This window comes from Sylvia atricapilla, chromosome 4 (assembly GCF_009819655.1).
Source record: "Sylvia atricapilla isolate bSylAtr1 chromosome 4, bSylAtr1.pri, whole genome shotgun sequence".
NCBI classification, from domain to species: domain Eukaryota; kingdom Metazoa; phylum Chordata; class Aves; order Passeriformes; family Sylviidae; genus Sylvia; species Sylvia atricapilla.
In genome coordinates this window covers 9,363,079-9,374,614 of record NC_089143.1, presented here as the reverse complement: position 1 = coordinate 9,374,614, position 11,536 = coordinate 9,363,079, and the positions used below count along the sequence as shown (strand labels likewise).

General features: G+C 45.8%; 1 protein-coding gene across 1 annotated transcript in view; it reads left to right on the top strand.

Moving 5' to 3' along the window:
* The first annotated feature begins 6,143 nt into the window (after window positions 1-6,143).
* Window positions 6,144-11,536, top strand: part of LIMCH1 (LIM and calponin homology domains 1) — a 175,416-nt gene continuing 170,023 nt past the window's right edge. Inside the window, exon 1 of the mRNA XM_066317063.1 lies at window positions 6,144-6,589. Coding sequence (XP_066173160.1) covers window positions 6,494-6,589 — 96 coding nt within the window. The 5' untranslated portion in view covers window positions 6,144-6,493. The remainder of the gene's footprint in view (window positions 6,590-11,536) is intronic.

Below are 11,536 nucleotides of genomic sequence, written 5' to 3'. Positions count from 1 at the left end.
TTAGTAGCTCCATGTGCTTGCCAATTTACTCTGCATGGTGAAAGGGAGTAGGTAATATGTATACTGGGTGTGTGGCAGCAGGGGAAAATGCTGCATTTAAATGAGCAGTGTGCAAAGGTTATTGCAAATACATCCTGGAAGTGGAGACTCCTGCTCTGAACCAGACTGTGTTTGGAAAAACACCCCCACTTCCATTTCCAGTCTTAAATGAAATAGATCTTAAGAAAGTAGCAGAAAAGCAGTCAAAATTGCAAGAATACTGGAGGAGAAATACTGTTTTGAGCTTCTGTGCCACTTCCAGTTCAGCAGAGGAGTGAAGGCTGTTTGTTGTCTTTACATTAAAGAAACAGGATGTCATATTGGCAGGTACACAAACCTATGAGCATCCGCTCCCCATCAATGCACTTTTGTTTTAATGGGCTAAAAAGATCCTTGATAACAGCTGGTGAAAGACCCATTGTCCTGCCACATCCTTTTCCAGGCTTGACCTGTCAAGAGGGTAGAGCTATGCAGCTCTGGGAGCAGAGTGCAGGGTGGAAGAGCCACACATTCCTTCAGAGTACCCTTTCAGTTTCTGGGCTGGGCATGTGGATATTTTCCTCTTGTAATCTGGCATATATTTTATTTATTTATTTATTTATTTATCCCATATGAGAGGATCTGGAAAGAACATATATGGGCCTGGACCTTGCAATGGCTTGGTAGCTATGAATGCAGAATGAAAGGATACTCTGATAATTTTCACTGGTTCTGTGCTCAGATTTATTTTTCCCTTTACCTTGGTACCTACTTATTTCGGATTTCTTCACTTCCCTTTCACCACTCCTCCACTTCTTTTATATATTACTGCTCACTCATCAACCCAATTTATGTCTTTTTAACCTTGTGTAACTTGTTCTTACTTATTTGTGATCTTTCTCCTTTCACAGGCCTTCTCTCTGCTTTTCTTTCCCAGTGGTGTTCATGGTTTTTGTGTGTTGGGTTTTCCATCCAATGCTACATATGAACAAGAGGAAGTGAGAAGTACCTGAGATACGTACTGGAGGTGAAAGACACAACATTATGGCAAGCTGGGACAAAAGAAAGCAGGCTCATGGAGAAAATAAAAAGATGCTTTTTAAAGAGGAGGCTGGATATAGGAACTTCCTATACCAGAGGAAAGGCAGGTCTTGATGAGAACAATAAAAAGAAGGAAGGAAATGATTGTTTGGGTGAGCAGGAGAATTGACCATGGCTGTGGATGAAAGGAGATGCTAAGCTAGGCTCTGTGCCATTAGCAGAGCTATCAGCCTGGGATCTGGAGCCTCCAGGAGAGGCAGAAGCCAGTCTCAGAGCCAGAAAGGAAGGCCAGGCAGGAAAACCTCACAGCTACAGGCACAGCAGCATTTAAAACAAAGAGGTATTGACAAGGGATTTCTTAGGCAGGTGAACCTGCCTCAAAATTACAGCTTGTAAATGACATTGAATATTTACATACATTTGTGCATGTGAGCTCTCATTTTGAATCACCTGCACTCTGATTCATAAGGCTTATAGCTCTTTAAATAGCAACATGTGGTATATCCAATCCTGGATTTTCAACAGCTTTTAAAATCTAAAAATTTAATTAAATGCAAAGACAGAAAAATAGGAAAGTATCAAACAGCTCTGAGCTATCACATGACAATTGGCTGTACTAGCTTTCAAAAACCAATTTAAAGTCCAAAATAGAGAAAAACTGCTTCACAAAAGGGCTTCACCTTCTTCCAGGACAGTGTGAGAAGGGATAATCCTGCTTTTCTCCCAGGAAAGAGCAAATTCAGACAATCCATCTACTCCTGTAATTCCCAGAATGACACAGAACATCAATGCCAAGCCTGACAATATGTTGCTGAGTGAGTGGTACCAGAGAGAAAGTGACTGTGATAGAAGACAGCATGGCCGGGATAAACAAACAGATGCTGTCAGCCAAATGCTGAACACTGCAAATATACCACAGCAGATGCCCTGATTAAATAAAATGTGAAGTCACAACATTTGTCTGAGTGGTTGGAAAAAATCAACGTGCTCTCATGGTCACAGATTGAGTGATTTTTCATGATAATTAAAAATAACCAAAACTCATTTAAAGAGTCATTTTTCAAAAGCGAGAGATTTTCTATGTCTTGCTTCCAAGTGGGTATTATTACCAGCCTTCTCTCCAAGATAGTGTGCATGTCACTGAGAGTAGAACTGTCTCTGAATCGAATTTTATCAAGGAAGAGAATTCTACACTCCTGACAACCATCTTCTCCACCACCCTCCTCTGCCTTGATAGATGCTGCTTTAAGGGCTCTTCTCATCTGCTTACTCAGCTCACCACCCAACTCACCCTTCCACACAGGACAGGCTGTGAAAATGCACAACCTGCCTTTGTCAGTAAAGTCAAATCAGTAAAGTCAGTAAAAAAAAAATCTCCAAACACTCTCTGGCAGGGTTAATACCTGTTGAGAAGCACTAATACCAACATCTTTATGCCAGAGCTGTCCAGCTCCCGGCAGCCCTGCTGCTCCTTGCAACAGCGTGAGGCCCAGAGTGCAGTTCAGACAGCTCTGAAATGATGTGGAGGTTAAACAGAGCTGTGCTGGCTCTGCCTACCCTCGGCTTATGCTTTAGACAATGAAGGAGTTCTGAGCAGAATTTTTACAATAGACACCATACAACCTCAAGTTCTCTGCATGATATTCAGTGATTTCTTTAAAAAAAGACAAGCAAACCCAGGAAATGTACAGAAGTCCTTGGAGCAAACCACAGGGAAGATACTTAGCCTGAACTGTATGCTTATGGTTCAGCTCAGATTTCTCTGAGATCTGGCCCAGGATTGTGCAACATCCCAAAGTATCACCATTATGGTCTGGAGAAAAAAAAAATGTATTGCTCAGAGAATTTCAACTTGAAGTGGCAGATTGTGAAGGAGAGAAGGAGGCAGAAAAGCCCTGATGCCAGCAGGATAACTTCCTTTCTTAAACAGCTCAGGGGCCTTGCTGGTTTAAAGCACTTTGGTAAAAGCTCATAAAGAAAAGATTAATGGGCAAGGTAAAACAGAATAGAAATATATGATCCTTGGGTGTTTCACCCATTTGTTTTCTGTGCCATGCTTTTTGGTAAAAGAAATGTTTTCCAAATGGAGGTTACACATGTTGCTGGAAGAATTTGTGGCAGATTGACTTTGAAGAAAAAGGTTTGTTGTCAGGGTAATACAACCAGAAAGAGTAGTGAGAGCACAAAGATGCTACCTAGGAGTAGTTTTGCTGAGAACTTGGTCTTGAGCACCAGACCTGTCCATTCAGGGAGACAGATCTGCGGCAGAAGCTGTTCAGGACACAGCTTCCTTGAAGTAAACTGTTCATTGCTGCCATGGGATAAGATCAGACCTGCCAAAAAAGCAGTCAGACCTTAATAAACTTCATGCTCCTTCTACTCACGAGGCTTAGTTTTAGTTGAAGACAAAAAGAAACAGGAGAGTTCCTTTTCCCAGCAGGGAAAACTAACCAAGGTAGAAGACCAAACCAATTAATAAAAGCTGAATATCTAAAATGGTATCTTCCTCAAAGCCTCTATTTTTCTATTTGTGCACAGCAGGAGAAAGATCCTTGCAAACCAGAGAAGACCATCTTTCTCTACTTCTGCTTTCTCTTATTACCACTATATTATGCATTTTTCTACAGTTACTTTACTTATGCATAGGCACAGTCTGCTTTTGGGAAGGGGAACTGAACCTGGACAAAGATATGAAGTTTGACACTGATACCTGCAACTCTGTAGATTGCAGCCCCTGTCTAATACACACACAGATATGAGTGTGTTGATAAGGATTGTTGAAGTGCTGCCTTGCTTTTTTTTTTTTTCTGGAAAGAAAAATGAAGAAGTTAAACTGAAGCACTCGCTTTTAAATGAGAGAATTTTGAGAAGAACTTCAAGAAAAAAATCTCCTACTTTTTTGCTGCTACATATTGACCTTGGGAAAACCTTGCTGGAGTTTCTAACATTCTAGTTTTTATATTTTATCTTCTGCAGTTGCCAGGGTGGTTGTAATACAGAAAGGAGAACCATTGAAAAACCTGTGACTGGTATTCAAGGGGCTTAGAGCAAGCCCTGCAACTCCTCAGGCAGATGGTGATTTAAGAAAAAAAAAAAAAAATCCAGCTGGGCTGATGCTAGAAGTGTGTTTCCATAGGAACAGGGAGGTAGAGATGCTGCCTCGTACTTGACCACATGAGAAGCTGGTTCAGGATTAGGATTAGAAAAGAAGTGGCCAGATTCCCACTGCCAGTCAGAGTGTCTTTTACACTCCTAAATACATGACAGGGCTCTTTAAAGACTGCACTAACTCGATGTCCATGTGCCACTGTGAGGATTTCATAAATTGAAAAAGTTGTGTGTGCTTGACTGTAAATGTATAAATAAATGGAAACGTATGTCAGAGCACATTTTCTTTAATGATCCATGAAAATTGACTGCATAAATGGGAAGTGAATATGCACCCCTCACTTCTAGACAAGGTCTAGGGTGGTGGTCTTTGTCTTGAATGCTGCTCTGTGGTATGATGCTTACCCCAGCCCAATCCAGCTCTTCTAGTTCTCCAAGTGGTGATGTTGAGATCACCAGACAGGAAAGTCATGCATTTGATATTGCACAGTAATAAAAAAAAAAAACCAAACAGGTAGGATAATTATTTTAAATTGTTAGTCTCTCACTGCCCCAGGAGAATGAATCTAATTGTTGTCTGACAAACATCAATGTTATTTAAATATTACAAGAATCAGAAAATGGATTGTTAGCATAAGTATTTCAAAATACACCTATTATTTATCTTTAAATATTTGAGATTAGAGTACCCATTCATCTAGTTTTTGTCTTGTTGGAGTTCTCAGAAAAATCTCTATAAACCTTATATCCTGTTTTTAGGCTCTTTGTTACTCCAGCATACTTGAAGCAATAAACAAAGACCAAAAAAAAACAAAAGGCAGCAAACAATACAGACAAATTCCTAGAATGGAAACAGAATTAAATATATGCACTTTTGTGGTATATTTATATTTTAAGAGTTGGTAATTTTTGTTGACTATGAAAACAAATAAGATTCAAAATCTCAACCATTGAACAGAGAGGAAATAGGGCCCAAACTAAGGGCATGTTGAAAATCCTACAGTTTGCTTCTTGTCAGAACTTGTTGACACCTATCTCAAGGTGAAGAAGTGGCCAGCTATGACCCCCCTCAAAAAACCCTCAGTAGTAGGGGTTAAGGTCTGTACACCTGCATTTCCAACACATAGATACTTCTCTATGCTTGCATAAATATAAGCAAATAACTCTGGCCCATCTTTTGAACACTCATGAGAGATTTTTTAGGATTTCTCTTTGAAAATGCCTGGTGACAAAAAAAAAAAAACAACAATTCTGTTTCTAGAAACTTCTATGCTTAACCTTAGGGAAAAACGCATCTGCTTGAGTTAGGACTGCTTGCACCCTGTAAGTCGGGCACGCAAGTCTCTGCAGGACAGAGCTGGATTTCTTCCTCTGCATTAAGAGAAAAATGGGAAGTATTCACCCACTATATATATATATATTTTAAGCCTACCAAGATGCCTGCTCTGCTCTTCAAAGAAGACTAACGCAGTCCGGCCCTGTGCTGACCCTCACGGGTTTTGGCAAGGCCGGGGTCGCCCCTCAGCATCCCGAGGAGACGCTCCGCAGTGCCGCCAGAGGCACCTGCCGGCCTCCGCTCCTGCTGCAGAAGCCCCCGGCCCTCAGGCAGCTGGGCGAGGAGCAGCGCGCTTTCTCGCCGCGGGGATGGAGATTCTGGGGCGCTCCGAGTAGCAGCACGGATTAATGAAGCGTTTAAGGCAGCAGCCGCAAGCAGCAATTCACCGTGAGCGGCTGGGCGCCCTCCGAGAGCGGAGACCGGCTGCCCCCAAAGCAGGGGCGCCCTGCCTCGCCATGGGGAGCAGCGGGGCTGAGGGGAGCGGCCGCTCCCCAGCAGGGAGAGCTTCGCCATGCCCGAGTCCCCCGCCCACGCTCCCCCCGGTCGCAGCGCCGCCCGCGATGCGATGCTCACGGCGGGGAGGCGGCGGCGCGGGCATTTGCATGGGCTGAAGGCAAAGCGGCTTCGCCCGTCTGTTTTATTTTTAGCCGGCAGCTCAGGACAGCGCGGCGCAGCTCCGCTCCGCCGGCGGGGCGGGCGGGGCGGGCGGCGAGGGAGGACCGAGCCGGCGGGGCGGGCGGGCGGACGGGGCACCGGCGGAGAGAGGTTACCGCAGGCGAGCTGCGGCCAGCCGGGCTGCGGAGCGCCGCCGCCCCCGGCTCCCGCCCCGGCGGCTGCGAGCAGGGAGAGGCAGGGAGAGGCAGGGAGAGGCAGGGAGAGGCAGGCAGCGGCCTCCGGAGCCCCCTCGCTGCGGCCGCCGTTCGCCCCGGGCTGGCGACTCGGTGCCTGGCTTCTCCCCCGCCGCAGCCGCGGCGCGCCGGGGCCCTGCAGATGGCCAGTCCTGGGCTGGAGCTGGGGGAGGTTCAGCCTCCTCCCGAGCCCCCCCATCCCGAGCTGGCCTTCACCGAGGCTCAGAAGTGGATCGAGGTAAGCCCGCGGGATGGCAGGGGTGCCTGACCCCACCGGGGACACCCCGCGGCACAGCCCGGTGTCCTTCCCTCCCCCTCACCGGTCGCTGTCCCCCCGGGGACTGTGGGCGTTTTATTCCACGCTGATCTCTATCCCGGCCTCCCCGCCGCTCTGCCCAGCTTTCCTCGCTGCGGGGAAAGCAGCCGGGGCCGAGCGAGCCTCCGCTGAGCCCCCGCGCAGGGTGCGCGCCTCTGGACGGGCCCCCGCCCCCCTCCCGTCCCTTCCAAACTTAATCTGTTAATCGCATTTCCCCTGCCCGCCCCCGGCGCTGGGATGAGCGGGGCGGCTGTAAACACGAGCCGGGCAGGTGCGCGGAGCTGCGGAGCGGACGCGGATGCTCCGCCGTCCCCCGCGGGGCTCCCGGGGGCGGCCCAGGGCCCCTGCCCCGCCGGGAAACCTCCTGCCCCTGCCCCGCCGGGAAACCTCCGGCCCCCGCCCCGCCGGGAAACCTCCGGCCCCCGCCCCGCCGGGAAACCTCCGGCCCCTGCCCCGCCGGGAAACCTCCTGCCCCTGCCCCGCCGGCTCCCCGCGGCCTCGGGCGGCGGCCGCGCAGGTAGCGCTCCGCAGTGCGCGGAGGGGCGGGCCGTCACCGCTGCCAGGCCGGGGACAGCTCTGCTGCCCCTGTTCCCGTCCCTCGGCCGACCAAGGAGAGAGATTTGGTCTAGCTGTTCAAGCAGGACAGAAAAAAAATAGATGTGTTTGCTGTCAGCTCGCGCCGTAAAACGGGATGATGGGCAGGTGGTGGGTCAAATTTAATAGTTAAATATTTTGGCATGTGCCGATAGAGACGCCTAAAATAGCTCGCCATCTGATTTCCGGTACAGAACGTGCGTGAAGGTGGCATAAACCCAGAGACCGGGGTAGCTGCTCCCTTCAGCTGTGGGCTTTGAATTTAATCTGCAGCTTTTAGAAAGCCTCAGTCGATTCCCTTTCCTGAAAGTGACTAGGCAAAAGGTTGTAAAAATCGTTGTGACTTCAAGGTTCTGTGAAGCCCGGGGAATTTCAGGCTGTGATGTTTTACTCCAGTGTCGATTGCGAAAGTAATGCTGTGTCAGTCTTCAGGGAATTGGCCCTGACATGATGTGAATCTGGCTGGTGTAAGACCAGAGGCAGAGGAAAGACGATGAATGTGAAAAGAAGGGCTTTTGTGCCAAGGAAAGGTGAGCATGCAGCTTGGAAAAGTGAAGTGCACATAAACACCATTTGTCTTGGGAAGATGAATATGGCAGTTTCTGTATAGCCCTCTTTATGACAGAGGACCAAGGGGGAGAGAGGCACATGACTCCATCATACATATGGTACAAAAATACCTTGTGACCATGGGTTCTGCTGACTGCTAATGCAGCCAAGAACTCAATGGTAAAGCAGCTCTCTGTAGATAACAAAGCTGTCATCAGCCACTCCAGGCATGATAATAATTAAGGGACTATAAGTCTTCCTGTATTATTAGAACAGAACCTTGTGGGTCAGGAAGAAACTTCTCTCTTGGGCAGTTTATTCCACAGCTGACAGCGGCAGGAGGCCTCATGCCTGTTTCTTGTGCTGCACAGGCCCTGGTAAGCAGAGCAGTTCTCTGTCCTCTGTACAGGTCCAAGAGTTCCATGTGTACAGGGGAAGCTATCAATAACTTCTTGTGCTTCCTCCACTTTTTAAAGCATCATCTGCTTGATGCATGAATGGCAAAACTATAACGTACTGTTAATTTTGCAACCATCCCCTTGCCTGAGGGGATTGTGTCAGGAGCCTGGAGCATTGCCATGGCTGTGGTGTGAGAGGGAAGCATCTGCCCTTCCAGCAATGCCCAGAGTTGATGCTCCCACTAAGGGAAAGAAGGAAGAAGCTGCCAGTGAAGCAAATGTGGCTTAATTTGCCTAACACATTGCATTTCCTTTTAATCCCAGTTTGGGTTAAGCTCTGGAGCATGTGGGTTATTACCTCTTCCAAAAATCTGGTCAGCATTCACCCTTCTAAATTTGAACTGACTGAATTATGCAGAACATGACATGCTAGTGCAAAGGTACTGAAAAGCAATGTCAGTCTTAAAAAGAAATAAAATTAAAAAGATAGGAAATTATAAGGTATCAACATTAAGTGTGCCAAGCCCTGTCAATCTGCATGAAAGGCAGAAATGGGGGTCATGCTGTGTCTGGCTACTAAGTCCATCTGCTTCAGCTGGCTCTGTACTTGTCTCTCACCAGTTTATTCTCTGGCCTAGAGATGTTTGCAATTGTCTAGTGTGTTGTGTCTTCCAAGGCCCTTCTGACCATTTAAAATTACATCTGTCTTAAATGGAAATAAAAGAAATTGTTATGATTGCAAGAAAGGCTATCGAACCTGCAGTACAGAGTAGACAAGCTAGTGAGAATGTTAGCAGTGTAAGGCAGCTCAAAACCTGTCTTAGGCTGTAAAATAGTGCCATGCAAGGTAATTAAAGTAGAAATGGACAGATTGAAAACTCTGTCAGCTTACTGTGCATTTTTATTTCTAATGATTAAGTTGTGTGAATTGCTTCTTTGATGCTCATCTGATTGAAATCCTCGTGTGAGTGCTGTCACTATTGTTGTAGGGCTGCAGGAATCCATTCTGTGGTCTGCAGTACGTTTCTCCTGTGGTGGGACTGGAAAGGGAGGCTTCTCCTCTTCTTGCAGATGGGCAGCCAAGACATTAAGTGATGAATGTTTTGATCTGCAATGATCCAGGAACTTCAGTTTTCCTGCTCCAGAGGTCTTAGGGGTCTGGTTTTAACTCCTTGTGTCCATCACCTTTCACCAGAGCTGGTCTTCTGGGCACCAGAAGCCTTCTTTTTCACTGCCAGCATTACTTTAGTCTGGATGCTGCAGCATGGGGTAGTCTAAATTACACTGAAATTTTGGTGTATTCTTGTAGCAATCCACTTGCCTCTTCCTGGAGCTCTGACCCAGTAGCAGTGAGACGCTCACCTGAGCAGGGAAAAAGGCCAGAGCTCTGACTTACTGCCGAGGCTGCTTATATATTTAACAGTCTGTGCTTTGTAAGAGAGTATTTCAAGTGTTGATAGATTTGGTCTCTTCTCGATGTTGCAGAAGGTGGGATTTTGGAATACTGTGGAGTTTTGTTGATGAGTTCCTTTGGGCAGGAAACCAGAGTTCAGGCTTGCTTGATTTTGCATAAATATCAACTGTGCATCTCTCTTGTAGTCAGAAAACTAGTTTATTATTTTAGTTTAGCTTGACATGTACTACTTAAGTGAAGAATGCCCTCTTAATGATAAAATGCACCTTATTAGTAGCACTCAGAGGAATTAAAATAAAGGCACTGAATAAAAAACCCTGTGAGGGAGCTACATCAGTCTGCATTATTAAAGGTGTGGTATCTCATTTCAATTAATGCATCTCAGTTTCACTGAAAGAGTATATCGACCTTTTAAAGCCTTGTTGCATACTACAGCAAAACGACAAATCTAATTTAATCTAGTGGTTTGTAATCTTAAAATATCAAGGTATGTGTGTTTAATCTGGAATAGCTGGTGGCTGAAAGAACATCTGTATAAACAGAGTTGTTCTTGCTGTAAAGACTCATAGGAGAATAATATGGTAATAAAGTCACATTTAATACTGGTGTAACTCCTAAGGGTATTGTTATCTCCTCATCGTGCCTCCTAGCCTTGCCTCATTAATATGCTCTCTCCTCATTGCTGAGGCTTGGTTTAATTAGGGATGGCTTTTCCATAGATTCCTATTCCTTAGAAACTTTGCCAGCTGATAAGAATACTTCCTTTATAGTTATATGGCAACAATAAACAGGTCGTGGTTTTCTGTCCATTGTGACCGGTGCTTGACTTTATCATTCCCTCTAGATGTGTGTAAGCTAAACCTCATCGACTTCTAACAATCTGCTGCCTTTTTCCTATATACATTCCCCACGAGAATTCTTGTGTTATGGAGAAATTTGCCAGCCGGAGAAGTTTGTTGGGTGTTTTGTGGCTTCTTTTTGCCTTCTTTTGCAAAAAGCCTCTTAGATTTTTGTGTTTAAGGTGGGGTTTTAATTTGGTATCAGTGGTGCTGCTTCTAGCAGAAGCTGTAGGACCATGTGCATTCCCTAGTGCCTCTGGATGTGTCACATCATACAGTGGAACAGGCAGGCCACTCCTGCACTATCTTCTCTATGGAAGAGTATGAGAAGTATATATTCGGGGACGTGACTCAAGCACATAAACTTAATGTGATTTTCCTGAGCTGGGAGTCTAGAAACAAGGTTTCTATAGGGTCTTTTTCTTAGCCAGAGAGCTGAGCTTCCCACTGCAAAAATGTAACTTAAAAGGAGTTGAAGGTAGTCCATTGACAAATCTTTCCTGATGGTGAAGGACTTGTTTGGTGTATCTGCAGTGGTGGCCTGGAACTTGAGTAATACACAAGTTTGTTTATATGAGTTTTGGAATGCAGTATGACCTTTGAGGAACATCAGAGATAAAGCTCTTCTGGTGAAATGTATTGGAGAAGCTGACTGATTCACTGAATATATGGGTGACCTGTGTCCTGCAGGAGTGTTTCTGTTTCCAAGCATCTACTCTTTTGTGAAGCTGATTCTAAGATCCTTGAATAGACACTCCAGGTCCTCTGAACATTGACACAGTTCCTAGAACAGTGGTGTCCCAATCAATCTGGGACCTTTGGGTGCCACTACAATCATGTCATTATTTGGATAAGAATGCATTAAATCCAACAGATGTCTTCTCTAGCAAGCATTTCCAGAGAATTCAGTGTAACTACTTTACTTTTTGTATTTCAGTGCAAAAGCTTAAGCATAGAATGCTGCACCAGGCTCTAAAATTGCATGTTTCTATTAATCAAATATTGTAGAATAGTTGTTGAATGAGCCTCCAAGCAGTGTTTGCAGGTCAAATTTCTCAGCCTTTAGCCTTTCTTT